Source organism: Barbus barbus (genome assembly GCF_936440315.1).
Source record: "Barbus barbus genome assembly, chromosome: 34".
NCBI classification, from domain to species: Eukaryota; Metazoa; Chordata; class Actinopteri; order Cypriniformes; family Cyprinidae; genus Barbus; species Barbus barbus.
The window spans coordinates 13,081,290-13,098,386 of NC_136762.1; the positions used below are offsets into that span (position 1 = coordinate 13,081,290).

The 17,097-nt window shown below is 38.4% G+C and overlaps 1 protein-coding gene across 3 annotated transcripts in view; it reads right to left on the bottom strand.

The window, feature by feature from the left end:
* Window positions 1–17,097, bottom strand: part of LOC306854327 (seizure protein 6-like) — a gene marked incomplete at its 5' end in the record, with an annotated part of 225,332 nt that overhangs the window by 5,779 nt on the left and 202,456 nt on the right. For all 3 annotated transcript variants that reach the window (XM_079392238.1, XM_079392237.1, XM_079392239.1), the window contains 3 exons: window positions 858–1,052; window positions 2,870–3,066; window positions 16,097–16,235. In XM_079392238.1, coding sequence (XP_079248364.1) covers window positions 858–1,052; window positions 2,870–3,066; window positions 16,097–16,235 — 531 coding nt within the window. The remainder of the gene's footprint in view (window positions 1–857; window positions 1,053–2,869; window positions 3,067–16,096; window positions 16,236–17,097) is intronic.

Sequence of the window (17,097 nt, forward strand, 5' to 3'; positions counted from 1 at the left end):
TCAGGGCAGTGTACGGACACACAGTGCAGTATAATAAAAAGATTACTTCGCTCCAGCCTGCCCAGCTGCAAACCCAATTCTCTCCCCAGCAGTAGAGGGGCAGGAAAAGGGGACAGGAGAGGTGACTGAGTTAATGATGTTTGCGTAGCGGGTGAGAAGCTTTAAACCGGTTGACGGTCCCCGCTGATTTTGGCCTGCTGTTGCTGCTACTGTTTTTGTCAGGGACAGTGTCAGAACCTGGACCCGGGGTCATTCGGTCTCCTGTCTGCTGATACTTGAAACGACAAATGTCTGCAGACGTCCTGGGAGCCTGCAGTATTATGCACTCACTCACACAGAGCGAGTCTGAGCAACACAATTTCCAGGTGACGAGATTTAATTTCAAGCACTGGAGTGACTTTGGCTAGTCGCGGAGCTGCCCTGATTTGAAATTTGTTGATGAAACACGATGGATCAGCGGGACACCATCGTGGTCTCACCAGGGGGTGGAGAGTGAAATAAAAATTCTTGCAAAATCACAAAAATAACTTAAGGTGGGAGCAAAGAGAGGAAGATGCACCGAGACTGTGAAGCGAAACGACACCTACTTCATCCGTGAAGTCGCCCTCGAAAGAAAAGTGAGTGATTACCCACAAAGCCCTCCTTCACTCTTCGCCTGTCCTTGAAAGGGACCGAGTTGCAGAGGCGAACAGGCACTTGTGAAATTCCCCCCTCAAATGGAATTCAAAAGCTCATCTAGTTTAGGAGCACAGGATTGCTCTTGATCAATAGGCAGTGTGTGTTGGTTTGGAAGTGGGGTGAAAATGGATTTTAGAGAGAGTGGTTATCATCGTGAGTGTGTGTGTGTGTGTTTTCACCTCTTTCACAGCTAGGCAAGTCTCCGCTCCAGGTCAGGTCCCACTGACACATGAGCATTTCGGTGCCCACCACCTCAAAGCCTGGGTAACACTGATAGGTCACCATCGTGCCGTGCACCAGGTCAGGGTGAGATGTGGTCTTCCAGCCGTTGGAGATCTCCGGAAGCTCTGGACAGGTGTCGTTACGGGGAACCTCTGCAAAGAGGAACATTTTATCACTCTGTGGTTAGTCTTTCAAGGCTTAAGGTCATTGCACACTGAGTCCGAAAGTTTCGTCCGAAATTTTCGCACGTTAACAAATAAATACGACCTCACGTTGTGTCAATCACGTTTGCACACTGCCTCTGAAACTTTTTGGATTTTGGATCAGGTTCGATTTTCTGCGTTTTTGCATCCGTAGCATGCATTTTGATAGGAAAGGATCTGAAGAATTTTTTCCTCAGATATGTCTCCTAAAATACCTCAGGAGAAATTGAATGAAATCAGACAATGAATGTTTGCATAAGAGATTATTTGGTTTGGTTGTCAAAAGTATTTGAGATCATATGACAGTCCTTCACTTTTGATTGTAAACTTCGGGATTTTAGTTTCTTAGTTTATTTTTAGTTTCTTCATTTTAAATCTTAAAGGGACAGTTCACCCAAAAGTGAACATTCTGACATAATTTATTTACCCCATGTTGTTGCAAAACAATTGTTAGTGCATTCAAAAATGAATACTCATCATTTACTCATCCACATTTTTTCAGAATCCAAAATTTCATCTCTAAAACACAAAATAAGTTATTTTGAAAAATGTTGCAGGGTTTTTTTTTTTTTTTTTTTTGCAAACAATGGAAGTCACTGAAGCTCAATGTTGTTTTTGGACCCCACTGACTTTCATTATATGGACAAAAACAGTTAAAACATTCTTCAGTATATCTCCCTTTTGAGAAAAAGAAAGTCATTCAGGTTTGGAACAACATGAGAGTGTGTAAATGACAGAATTTTTGTCTATCTGTTTAATCGAAGGTGTCCTTTTCTTTCCATTTAATCTCACTATTCTATATGGAGAAACACATGAGACATCTTTGAGTTCTCACTTGTTATTTTCTTTCCTGTGAAGTGAGACTCAATTAGTTTGATTAGTAGCGCAAGAGCGAGAGAAGGAGAGACAGAATGTTCAATAATGCTTGCAAACAATTTCTTTGTTTCTCACTGTGTCCCTGAACAAACCACAGGTGTTGTGTCTAATGACTGATAAATCAAATGCTAGGAATCAGCTTGGCTGTGATTAAAAATTTGAATAGAACAGCACAAGACAGCTGGCAGGCATTTTGCTGATGTCCATTCTTAGCGTGGCAGAGCTGGGGAGGGCACGGCAACCGGCAAATGCGGCTAATGAGTACAAACATGCACTGTAATTGTTAGCGCCTCTGCAAGGCCAAATCCCAGCACCTGCAGGAGCTGCCGGAGGAATCTTTCCTCTGTGCTGCACGAAGGAAATGGAAAAATAGTCCATTTCAGTCCGCTCTGTGAATCATCTGCATTCCTCCATCCTCCATATAGAACTTATTATATTTTATCTGATCTTGTGCAATAGTCAGCCACCAAGAGAAGCTGATGGAATAACTTTCACTTCATCCTCAGGAAAGGTGAGGACTAAACCAGTTGTGGCTCTCGCTCTTATAACCTCTCTCCCTCTTTCGTCTCCTCACCACCTTTTCATCAAACTGAGACTGGCAATCCCTGTGGCATCTCAAATAAATCTAATAAGCACATAATTAATGAGCTTCATCCAAGTGCATTTAGATGTTTGGGATGGGTAAGATTTTTTTTCTCTTATGCTCAGCAAAGCTGCATTTATTTGATCAAAAATACAGCAAAAACATCATAATACTTTTTTTTTTAGGATTCTCTGATGAACAGAAATGCATTCTTGTTGAATAAAAGTATTAATTTCTTTAAAGAAATCTTCCAGTTGGTAAACTTTTGAATGGAAAATGCAGCAGAAATGGTTAAATAGGTCATTACCGAAAAAGTGCACCACAAAACCGTTGTTGTAGCCGTAGATGTTGGTAGCAGGGTCCGACTGGAACTGGATGGTCACATCAGCCATGGAGGTGTAGAGTTTGAAGCGAGGACGGGAACCGCTGTACTGACCCAGTATCTTTGCAGTCAGGTCATCTCCATCGTAAAAAGTCAGCAGGTCGTTCTTTCCCATGTGGAGACTGTGAGCAGATAATATACAACAGGTCAATCCCACACTAATCCTCTATCTCAGATGTTCAGGTCTCACCTCAAAGCAATACCAGGGGCCCCGACAGATTTCAGACCTCCCCTCTAGTTTGTCTTCCTCTAGTTCTTATTTTGCAGCCTTACCGCTTTTCTTTGCCCCTGCTGCAAATGAAATCTTTTCTGCTGTTTAATGTTTTCCCACTGCTTTTGTTAAATGTTTTTGTGCATAGTTTCAATAGCCGTGCAATCACAAACCACATTCATCTCACTCAGACTATAAAGAGCAAATGATTCAGCAGCGGGGGGAAACAACTCCTCCTATCTCATGTTTGGAAATAGCAGGAAAATCAGTTTCCTGATATTCAGGAGCCAGAAAGAGAGAACATTTGGCAGCTTCCCTGTGGCAAATTCAAGAGAATCTCCATCACGGACATGCTTTGAATTTTGTTGTGAAAATATTATAGATTTTACATTTGATAAAAAACCCTTATAACCATTTTAAATGACCATGTTTCCAATTTATGAACTTATTAGGGTTAAACTTATACATATCCACATCCTACACATAATCACATCTAAGTTAAATTAAGAGGAGAATAAAATACTAAAAACTTTCTTTCATTTTTACAATTGAAAACACAGGACAGAAACTTAAAATATTTGTATTACAGGTACAATAAACATACACTACTGTTCAAAAGTTATACTGAAAATAGAGTAAAGAAATACTAAAAATAACAGAAATATTGTCATTTTTTATTACAATTTAAAAATACATGCTCTCTATTCTTAATTAATTCTAATAGAATATAATGCATTCCTGTGATGGCAATAAAATAACATTCTAAAATATTAAAACTGAAAACATTTCAGCAGGCAATTCAATTTAATGATGAAAACAGAACTTCAGAATACTTTCAGAATTATATTATGAATATAAAGTTCAAAAGCACATAATTTATTTGAAATAGAAATCTTTATAAGTGTCTTTACTTTCACTTTTTTTTAATGAATTTAATGCATTCTTGCTGAATAAAAGTATCAATTTCTTTAAAAATCAATTAAATAAAAAATAGTACTGACCTCAACATTTGAACAGTAGTTTATAATTTTAATAGAAATATTAGAAGGAATTTTCCATAGTCACTATAACTGTCTCTCCCATCCATACTTCAGTTTTGGATCATATCAAGTATAAAAGCAGAAAGTTTCATTTTTTATACCTGAGGGGAATCCAAGCCTATTGCTCTAAAGCCCGGGGAATATATAACCTTCAGAACACTTTGTAATGCCTTGAAGATGCCTGACAGCTTTACACAAAGGTGACAAAAACCCCAGACTACAAAAGAAACGTCAATGAAAGCTTTACCTTGACATCATCTGCTTCACTGCTGCACAAATAATCAGCCTACTCTATAAAATACAGACATATTGAGGTATATTACAGCATACATCTCTCTGTTTCAAAGTGAATGTGATCCGTAACTGTGGCTGACGTCCACCAAACCCAGACAGTCTGGCCAGTCACTGGTGGAGAGAGTGTGATTCAATCAGGCAGGGAGGTGGCACACACACTCTATCTTGTCACTAATTAATCACAAGTGGGCAGTAATGGAAGTCATTACTGAGGAGAGGGGAATAATTAATCATCTCCGTTCTGCAGCAGCACGAGGCAGAATGGTTACATTCAATGGTTACATACAAGCAAAATGAAGACAGGATGTTTAAAGTATGGCTTACACGCGTGCGCACACACATACACCTACTGTTACATATGGATTGAATGTATATTATTCAACCGTCAACAGCCCCTCTAGTACTGTATGCAGGAAAATCCATGTATGTATTTCCACTGGGAGACACGTTTAAACCAGAAGAGCCTCTGACCCGCTCTGAGGACCGGAGAGAGTGAAACTGTGTCAGCCCTTATTGGATTTGTTGTGATAAAGTTAAACAAGCCTTTGCGTAGCCGCACACCGTATCTGCCGAGAAAATCAATCATGCTTTCCATTTGCTGGCAGTAATTTCATTTAGTTTAATCACAAAAACAGGCTCAGCTTGACTTGGCCGACAACACAGCCTCCATCAGAATGCATTAAACTCTCATATAGGGCTCGCAGACACGTCGTCCTCCACTCAGCACAACGAAAGTGAAGTGACAAATGCTGGCTTTAAAAAAAAAAAAAGAAATGTCAATCGAGACATTCTCTGCATCTCAGACATGGTTAAAATACGGTTCTGCTGGTGAAAGCTGTAAAGATGCATTTGATTCTGTTTGCTTTAGAGATAAATGGGAGTATTTTGTGATGGATTTTGCGTCTGGCGTTTCTTTAGAAAACGAATACATTATGATCCATCATCTGTCACGCAAACCGAGCCTATCTGTACCTATCTGTAATTTACATGGATGACAGGCCACAACTGAGAACAACTGTTTTCATGCGTCAGAGTGAACAAATTCTGAAGTGGCATGCAGAAGCCTGTCTTCCTTTCTCTGTTACATGTCTGTTTAGTGGAGAATCATCTACCTGAATGATTGCCCTCCTGGAAAAAACACAATTTCCAATCAAATCCCCTTTGCCGAGGGCTGGGCACGATGAGCCTGTGCTCGACATACCAACAACAGCTTTGCGCCCAGGGCACAGTAACCCTGCGTGTCCTTGAAACGTACAGTTATTGAAGGAAAGCTAAATAAAAAAAAGTTGCACAAGTGTGCAACACATTTTTAAATTCAAATGGTATTTAATACAATATTAAAATGCAAAAAAAATGAATTTACTTGATCAAAAATACAGTAAAAACTAATATTATTATATAACAGTAATTATTATTATTATAATGAAATATATATATATATATACACACACACACATTTTAGTGTTTATTTTGTTAACGAAAACTATAACGAAAAATGTTTGTTAACATGTTTTTTTCCCCATTGACTAAATGGACTAAATCTTGACTAAAACAAGACAATGACTATGATCAATAAATGACAACTGTGACTATATCAAAATGCAGTATCATTGGCGATAAAAGACTGAAGACTAAAATGTATTTTAAAAAATAAAAACAATACAAAAATCTCTTTTTATATTTGTCGAAAAAAGGAGACAAAATATTTTTGCAGACTGCTGTACATGCCTCTACTATGCGAGCTTTCATATGTGTGGTTGCCAGATATCAAGAGTTCAAAACCCCAAATCAGAGCTTCTCTGTTAAAAGGATAAATTTTCTGCTTGGTGTTTTGCTTAATTTTTGCAATCTGGCAACCATGTGCACACACTCGATATTCATTACGGAAGCCCCTACAATGGTCTGAAAACACATACAACCAAGTAAGCTGCAGTTTACCGATCTCCATGTGAGATATTCGGCTAAAATTAAAGTGTTATTCAGCCTGTTTGTGTTCTGTCATGAGATCTCAACTATTTTGTTTGTGATTGCACTTACTCAAACACTTGTTTTAATAGAGAAACATTACTGCAATTTGGAATCATTGAAATTGCTATTTAATTTATAATATTTTTTTTGTTTGTTTTTACCAGTTTTGTATACCAGTTTCAATATAGACAAAGAGAGTATATCTAAGTCTCTGATATTAATTTATAAATCAAATAGCATATCATAAATCAGTAAACTAGATGAGTTTTAAAATAAACCATGTGTAAGAGGTCCATTTTGTTGGTTTGTGCTTATCGGTGAAAGTGCAATACCTGAATGCCAACAATCATTGCAATTATAATTGAGCAAAAAAATAAATATATATATACAGTGGTGTGAAAAAGTGTTGGCCCCCTTCCTGATTTTTAATTTTTTGCATGTTTGTCACACTTTAATGTTTCAGATCAAACAAATTTAAATATTAATCAAAGATAACACAAGTAAACACAACATGCAATTTTTGAATGAAGTTTTTTATTATGAAGGGAAAACAAAATCCAAATCCACATGGCCCTGTGTGAAAAAGTGCTTTCCCACTAAACCTAATTAACTGGTTGGGCCACCCTTAGCAGCAACAACTGCAATCAAGCGTTTGCGATAACTTGTAATGAGTCTGTTACCGCGTTGTGGAGGAATTTTGGCCCACTCATCTTGACAGAATTGTTGTAATTCAGCCACATTGCAGGGTTTTCAAGCATGAACCGCCTTTTTAAGGTCATGCCACAGCATCTCAATAGGATTCAGGTCAGGACTTTGACTAGGCCACTCCAAAGTCTTCATTTTGTTTTTCTTCAGTCATTGAGAGGTGGATTTGCTGGTGTGTTTTGGATCATTGTCCTGCTGCAGAACCCAAGTTCGCTTCAGCTTGAGGTCACGAACAGATGGCCGGACATTGTCCTTCAGGATTTTTTGGTAGACAGCTGAATTCATGGTTCCATTTATCACAGCAAGTCTTCCAGGTCCTGAAGCAGCAAAACAGCCCTAGAACATCACACTACCACCACCATATTTTACTGTTGGTATGATGTTCTTTTTCTGAAATGCTGTGTTATTTTTATGCCAGATGTTATGGGACACACACATTCCAAAAAGTTTAACCTTTGTCTCGTCAGTCCACAGAGTATTTTCCCAAAAGTCTTGGGGATCATCAAGATGTTTTCTGGCAAAACTGAGACGAGACTTTGTTCTTTTTGCTCAGCAGCGGTTTTCGTCTTGGAACTCTGCCATGCAGGCCATTTTTGCCCAGTCTCTTTCTTATGGTGGAGTCATGAACACTGACCTTAACTGAGGCAAGTGAGGTCTGCAGTTCTTTAGATGTTGTTGTGGGGTCTTTTGTGACCTCTTGGATGAGTCGTCGCTGCGCTCTTGGGGAAATTTTGGTCAGCCGGCCACTCCTGGGAAGGTTCCCCACTGTTCCATGTTTTCGCCATTTGTGGATAATGGCTCTCACTGTGGTTCGCTGGAGTCCCAACGCTTTAGAAATGGCTTTATAACCTTTTCCAGACTGATAGATCTCAACTTTCTTTCTCATTTGTTCCTGAATTACTTTGGATCTCAACATGATGTGTAGCTTTTGAGGATCTTTTGGTCAGGCAGGTCCTATTTAAGTGATTTCTTGATTGCGAACAGGTGTGGCAGTAATCAGGCCTGGGTGTGGCTAGAGAAACTGAACTCAGGTGTGATAAACCACAGTTATGTTTTAACGGGGAGGGGGGCAAACACTTTTCCACACAGGGCCATGTGGGTTTGGATTTAGTTTTCCCTTCATAAAAAAAAAACCCTTCATTTAAAAACTGCATGTTGTGTTTACTTGTGTTATCTTTGATTAATATTTAAATTTGTTTGATGATCTGAAAAATTAAAGTTTGACAAACATGCAATAAAATAAAAAAGCAGGAAGGGGGCCAACACTTTTTCACATCACTGTATGTATATATATATATATATATCAGTTTAACTGTTAAATACTGTAGCATGACGAAAATGGGACTACGTTTTCATTGACTAAAACTACACTAAAATGCTCAGACATTTAGTCAACTAAACCTGACTATTTTGACTAAATATGATAATAACTAAAACGTACATTTGACACAGGACTAAGACTAATTTAAAATACTAAATTACAAATACAAAATTAATACTACTACTTTTAATATTACCTGATAAAAACTATTAGAATTTTCTGTAGGCATGTATGTTAGTCTGCTGGAGCGATTCTACATGGAATAAAATCCGTTGCGCAGCCACAAGAGATTCTGGATTGGCCTTTAGTCCACAGCCATTTGTTTAAAATGGACACTGGACAGAGGCAGCAAATTAACACAGGACTTTCCTGAGATGAAGGTGGATAAGCTCCAGTTACTGCTGGATGAAAAGCTGTACAATGTTGGCACTGGGAAAATCCAGTCAAACAGAAGAGACTAAATCTTCATTTGGATTGTCAACATTTCCAGAGAGACTTATAGAGGATGATGCCTTCTCAAATAAAGGAGAGAAATTAGTTCCTCTGTTTTTGCAGAGTTCTTCTTTAATTAGAAAGTTAAATATTGGTCTGGCTTCTGGCTCTGTGCCTGGGGGGATGAGACAGCCTTGATTTATTACCAGCCTGCTAAAGGCTGTGACTCTCTGAGGTGCACGCAACCACCACACAGAGCTCTGCAGCCAAGCCAACTGTAAACTCAAAGCCAAATGCAGGAGAAAATGAGAGAAACCATCATAAACAAATCAACAGCTCATGGTCAGTCATTACTACATCTCATTTAAATTGATTCAAATACTGATGCATTACAAGAAAAGGCTGCTAAATATGAGATTTATGAACAGAACATATCAACAAATCTGTATGTTTCGCATTGCACTTCCAATAGTGATTCCATTAGACATGGATCAAATAAAGTCCAGAAACAACAAAAACAGGAAGGTCGTCCAACAGCAGGTATTCTCAGAATTTATGTACGGGCCATAATTAATAGCATTACATTTTTTCTAATAATTACTGGCATAATTAAATGCAACTAACTATGAATGCAATAATATATTTGGTAGGTAGTTCATTCTAGAAAATATATACACTTTTGCATCACTGTTCTCAAACATCTACACAATTTGTATACACTTTATATATTAATTTGTTAACAGTGCTAGATGGTGTCAGCGACTCTTTCTGCTGGTTACATGGTTATTGTGAGTCATTTGAACCATTTATTCAACAGATTTGTTAAAAAATATATATATATGATTCATTTATGAATGAAACAAATGACTATTATTAGTGATTATCTATATTAGTGAGTCATTGAATTATTAACTTAACCATTTAGTTCAAACACACAAATTCACTTAAAGGGGTCATCGGATGCAAAATTCATTTTTCAAGTTGTTTGAACGAATGTGTTTTGGAAGTGTGTGTACACATCAACCCTATAAAGATAAAACTTATCTGCCCAGTGTTTTTTTTTAAATCCCCATTTTAAAATCCTCTCTCTCAAATCAGGCTGTTCTGAGCTTCCTGTCAGAATGATGTAGTTCTGTAGAGGCCCCTCCCCACGATAGTTGATTGACAAGGCCGTTTTACCCCTGTGTGGTGCAGGGGAAGACAAGAATGTCTCCGATTGAGCAATTGAGCTGTTTTGTTGTTGGATGTAATAATGAATAAAGCAGTAATCATTTACTCCCGACATCTGAGCCATTGAACGTTTATTAATGCCGCTGATTAACGTTACTTTCACTTTGAAGTGAATGCACTGATCCCCGATCTGCCTACATGCGTCAGAAATCATGTTCGCGCGAATCATTCGTGATCCAGTGAGTATAACGTTTTTTATGAATCTTTGCAAATCGCCTTTCCTAATAACGTGCTAGTTAGCCAGTTTCGCGACTAAAGTAAACAGTACTGCTCATCACCCCACAGAAGAGAGGGGCGAGGCGAGCAGAGCTCATTAGCATTTAAAGCAACATAAACTAAAAAACGGCTTGATGAAAACAGGGTCAAGAAGGTGTTTTTATACTACCATTGACAAATTTTAACCAAAGTATGTTATAGAATTTTCATTAAGACCCTAAATAATCATATCAACTTGTGGAAAATGGGCATCCGATGACCCCTTTAAGAATGAAACACCTCTATTCCATGTAGCTCAGAGAATGTTCAATGGTTCAGTATTTTTGCTTGGAACTTTCTGACAAATAATTGACTATACATATATATAATAAAAGTTCTATTATATATATATATATATATATATATATATATTATATATTAGGGCTGTCAACGTTAACGCGTTAACGCATGCGATTAATCTAAAACATTTTACGCGTTAATATTTTTTTAACGCAAATTAATTGTTTGAAAAGGTTTGACCCCAACTTCTTGCCGTCATCGCAGCATGGAAGGTTATTGCCTGCGTCTCAATGTGCACACTATCCATTCTAAATTTCAATACTATTTAGGGCAGATAGGGTGGATAGTATGCACATTGGGACGCAGGGATTGTGTAATTATGAGGCGGGCCAGACAAAAGTGAAGCGAACGCGGAGAGAGAGAGAGAGCGAGTGTGTCCGAGAGAGAGAGAGAGAGAGAGAGAGAGAGAGAGTGCACGAGAGATATACACTCATATGTGATAAGGTTTACAGCGAACCAATGTTTGAAGGGTCACGGTTTTCCCGCACAATTGGGCTATTTTGAAAATACAGTTGTGGGAAAAATTACAGAGCCTTGGGTTGCGTTTTTTTTGGGCTACTTTTATAATGTACCGCGGCCGCCCAAAGTGTATATATACACATGTGGTCGCAAAAGGAAGTTATTACAAACACTCGATGGTGGTTTAAAGTAAGTTCTGAGTAAAAGTGAACTATTAATCTCATAAATTGTTTTATGTAGCATGATGCTAATGTTAGCTCTAATGCACCTGCAGAACAGGTCCAATTCTTCTTCATAATGCATTTTGTCATAATACTGCTTGTAAGGTCGCAAGAAAATGTTTTGTTGTATTCATTTAGAAATACTTTTGATAATAGTCGGGTAAATGTATACTGGGATTGAAGCGATCGTGGCTTGGTAAACGTTTTATTGCCAGTATAAAGGCTGATAATGGCTGGAAAAAAACAAAAGAATAAAAATAAGGATTATGTCTCATACCTGGCGGAGGTGTGAAAGGTTCTGTTTCCTTAAACTAGTTTGTCATGCATTTTTTTATATCACATTTACAGGTAAATCCTAGTATTTTAAATGTGCGATTAATCGTGATTAATCACAGTCCATGACTGTGATTAAAGTGATACATTTTTGATCGGTTGACAGCACTTATATATACTTATATATATACATACATACATATACACACACACACACACACACACACACACACACACACACATTTTTGAGGGCTAAGGCAGGAAGGTAAATACATCCTACTTAAATCATATCGGTCTTGCACAGCTGTGCACTACAACTCCAGTAGAGGGCTCTAGCACTCATGGGAATCCCGGACTTTGACTGGCTCTGATATATCCAGCATTCCCTGCTGTGCAGCTAAGTCTATGAAAGACTGTGTGCAGGTGTGCCAGCTGTCACCTGTGCACCTCTCTCCCCTTTTCCTCCGATTCATGGCCCAGCACATTCAGCGTGAGAAACCCTCCCTGCTAAATGAATTCATCAGCCTTCATTAAGCCCCACGTTCTCAGGTAATTGGGAGTGCGCCGTACATTGATGAATGATTATGGAGGAGTGGGTGCATATTCATTATCGGGCTAAAATGTTCTTACGGACCCATAATGAGCCTCCAGCAGAGGCCCGGGCCCTGGTATTACAGTACCAATGATTCCATTGCAACCAAAGGGCTCTGCAGGACACCTACGTAGCAATAAGGACCTGTGGTGGGTCAATGATTGCTTGTAAGAAGATGCATGCAAGAATGTAAGGACAGCAAAATATTAAAAGTGTGCGCACTAGCGCTAGAAGATTTGTTATTAGTCTCTCTCTCTCAGGCTCTCTGGGCTGAACAGCTGTGGTTGGCTCCCTCCTCACTCATTTTCCTTCCCTATATGTCTCACTTGATGTGCCTGGCTGATAATGTCCCATATGTCCTTTGATAAATTTGGTCATTTGAAAATTATAAGGGTGGGGAATGCATGGGCTTCGCCGCATATCAGAATGACTCCAAACACACCATGACCAATTCACCCATGTTCCTCTGCTGCTCAATCAAATATGTACACCTGATATTAAGATTATCAAGTTATGAAATCACAAGAAAAAACAAAATACACCTGGCCATTATTATGGATGTTATTTTGTTTAGTTTTTTTTTATTTCTGAGGCTATGCTAATGTTCACATTATATGTTCAAGCTAATTACAAGTCCCTTGCTTCAATAAACAAAAAACAAAAACAGTCTGATCGTTGCATGTATATGAATCAAAATTTTGGATCCCTTTTGTACCAGTATTTAGTCTCGTCCAACCTCTTTTCAATCCAAATCAGATGTTAATATCAGGTATAAACAGGGCAAATATCTACATCAGCAAATATCCATCAGTACATCTGTCTCAAGACATCTGGACCTCATGTAGAAACACGTGGCCTCATCCTCACCAGCAGGAAAAACGAAAACTCACCATCTCCCTCCATTACCTCCACTACAAAATAAATGGAAAATTAATTATGTTGACTGCATCTCCAGCAAAACATCCAGTATGTCATTTATTACACAGCCGCACAATGTTGCACTGCAGCCGGGACACTCGCAACGAGAGAGAGAGAGAGAGAGAGAGAGAAAACATGACAAATGCGAAAGGAACCATATGCAAATTAGTGAATCTTAATTAAGGCAGCCAAATTATTGAATGCATGAATAATCTATCTGGGTCTGACACAGCCGGGCCTCATGTTCCGCACCTCACCTGACGGCACAATCACACTCAACACTTGTTTCTCTGCTCACATAATTGATTTCACATTCATAAAAACATCCAATAAAATAATTGTTGTTCTGTTGAGTTTGTTATTAACCTTTGTGCAATGTGCATCCCACTTCTGCATCCTCTTTATGCACAACATGCCCCTCCATCTGCCCTCTTTTTTCAACTCCCCATTTGCCACTCTCTTTCAGAGCTGACTCTCAAACTCTGTTCCAAAACCTAGTTAGCTGTATACTGTCTAGCAAGGCATCCTAACTCATAGTCATATTGTTTTGAAGCACTCTTCATCAGCAGCAACTCTATACACCACACAAATAGCTAGACTTAGTGTTAGCTTGGTGCTTTAATACAGTATAAAATTCAAAAAGAACAAAAATATAAATAATAGTATTAATTTTAACATTAAATTATAGCTGCTGCTCAAAGGTTTGGGGTCAGTAAGTTTATTTTTTAAAACATATTAAATTGTTTAAATAAGTAGCGGTGCATTCAATTGGTCAAAAGTGACTGTAAGGACATTTATAATGTTACAAAAAATATTTTTCACGTAAATGCTGTTCTTTTGAACTTCATATTCATCATATAATCCTGAACAAAATGTATCAATGTTTCCACAAAAACATTAAGCAGCACAAACATTTCTAACATTCATAATAAGAAGAGATGTCTATATTAAGCATATCCTACTGGAAAGATTTCTGAAGGATCGTGCAACACTGGCTAATAAAAATGAATCTTTACATAAATAATTTAAATTTTAAAGCATATACAAATGGAAAACAGTTATTTTAAATTGTAATAATATTTTACGATAATACCGTTTTGCCAAATAAATGTAGCCTTTATGAGCATAAGCCATCTTGGGTTAGGTTGTGAGCTTGCTGGGAGTGAATTCTCTGTGAAATGTACATATGACACTACATAAATATATTTTTGGTTAAAATTAGGTGTTCTGAGATGTCAAATAATTAAGTTGCCTATTGGCACAGCTTTTGCATTGATGACGCCTTGGAAATGCCACCTCTATAGCCATCTTAATAGGTTTTGGAAAATAGTATTTTTCTCTGTGACAGGACAGTGTTGATCTAGCTTGTATCTCCAAGCAGTTCAAGTCTTTTCCTCCACGAGCATCTGCAGAGAAAATAACTCTCTCTCGTTTGCCATCTTTCAATCTCCCCGCCAGCGCAGTTTGACTGCATTTGGCAGGGAGTGCGAACTGAGTAAACCTGATGTGATGTTAACCGCAATTTACAGATACACTCAACCTCTCCGATGACCCCTCAATTAAATTCAGCATAAAGCTAAGCAACAGCTATCTTGTCTTTGAGAACTTGGCTGACAGCAGGAGCCACTAAGGAAGCGCTGTGCCACACTGATCACAGGAATTATTGATGCAACGCAGAGAAATTCAACTTGTTTTTGGGTTTATTCTCAAAGAGTTTAGAGTACATTTGAAAGAAAGCTGTGCTGTTGTGTCAGTGCTTTAAAGATGTATGCTCTGGGAGATCTTCAGAAAAGCCAATCGAGGTCTTTGAGATCTAGGTCGTCGCAGTTCAACAGAAATCTCACAAAATGCCCAGAGTGATATGAAGGGTGTTTCATTTGGACAGTGAGAGCAGAATGGAGCCGAATCGGTCAGTGGGGAGCAGATGACGCAAAGCACCAGAATTTGTAACTGCGATGCAATCTCAGCCACATCAAGGACAAACCCAGCAGAAAGGAGGCCCCATGGTGATACGAGTTAGAGTCTGTAGAAATCTACAGTTAGAGACTGATGGGTATGAAGGGAGTGTGCTGAAAGGTCTTGATGAAGCCACAGTGGATTTGAACCACACTTATCTCAGTGTGAGTAAAGCATGCAGCAGATGTATCGGTTGCATTCTCTAGTGATGATACATTAAAAACTCTGGAGAGGTCAAACGCAGAGATTTTGGGAGAATATAAATAAGTCTGGATCATTTTGCCCACATACATGGTACAACTAGAGCTGTCATTTGATCAACAATGTGTTAGATATCGGGGAAGTCGTGGCCTAATGGTTAGAGAATTGGACTCGTAATCGAAAGGTTGCGGGTTCGAGTCCCCGGCCGGCAGGGATTGTAGGTGGGGGGAGTGAATGTCCAGCGCTCTCTCCACCCTCAATACCACGACTGAGGTGCCCTTGAGCAAGGCACCGAACCCCCAACTGCTCCCCGGGCGCCGCAGCATGGCTGCCCACTGCTCCGGGTGTGTGTTCACGGTGTGTGTGTGTGTGTGTGTGTGTGTGTGTGGATTTGTTCACTACTCACTGCTGTGTGTGTGCACTTGGATGGGTTAAAGGCAGAGCACCAATTTCGAGTATGGGTCACCATACTTGACAATACGTCACGACTTTTTACTTTATATATATATATTATATATATTTAAAAAAAAATAAAAAATAGAAACCTTTATGGTTTGACAATCGTACTAAGCTGACAGTGATTTCAGTTTTGTTTCGATTAATCATGCAGTCCTACAATATAATGCAATTTATTTCCCCATGTTTAAATTATATAAGATAGACATCATAGTGGAACAGAAGTCCTGGCTGGCAGATACAGATCTCTCTCAAAACTGTGAGGACTATGTAAGTTTTCTGTGGGATAATGTGTGAATATGTCATTCACTTTGACGTACACTTGGATGTCTAACATGATCCTCTTGTCTTCTTCAACATGGATCCCCCAGATGCAGTCCTGACCTTTATCATAGGCCTCAGGCCAGTTAGGAGACAACACCACCCCAGCTGAATCTGTGATCTCTCCACTGCAAACCGCTGCAATGCAACCAAAGAGAGGGAAAAAAGAGGTCAGAAAGAAATGCAAAGATGAACAAATATATTCAAAATGCTTTTTTTTCCATTTAAAAAAGACCTTTATTAGCAAAACATGAACAATTTATGAACAAATACAATAAAAATAAATAAATAAATTACCAAGTAAAAATAAATAAATAAATGAATAAACAAATAAAATTAATGTTATCAGTTACTTTTGTTATTACATTTTATTTTTTTAAATTTCATTATAGTTTTATTGTACGTTTCAGTGATTATTTTTATGCCCTTGTCATTTTTATTATTTTATATTTCTAATTTATTTATTTATTTCAGGATTTTTAATACTTCAACCTAATTTTTTTTACTCAGTTTTAAGATTAAACAACCTAACAATAACAACATTGATGGTTATACAAAAGCAACACATTTTGAAAAGTTCTGGAATTTTGTATCCCAATTTGTTGCATAGGTGACCCCCAGCTCTGGAACAGAGGTCAAGGTCTGGATTAATCCAACTGGGGTATAAATGAAAAATTCCAACCGGATTAATAAACAACTTGAGGCCGGTTTAATAAACAACTTCCTATTTTCATTTTCCCCTTTTTCACACCACTAAACTGGCTTAGCTGGTTGTAAGCACATTTTCAAATGGAAAAGCGGTTGTCTTGACCCTCTGCTGAAGTCAGTACGATTAAATCCTTTCAATCCAAACTCTATTGTGAAGCTAGAGAAATGTACTTGAGCAACGGGTCAGATAAGATGGCACTGTGTGTAGTGTGTAGGTGGGGGTGGAATCGGGGCTATGTGAGTGAGGTATTCTCTCACATTCCTCGGCTCTGCGCACCTGCTACTAGCCTCC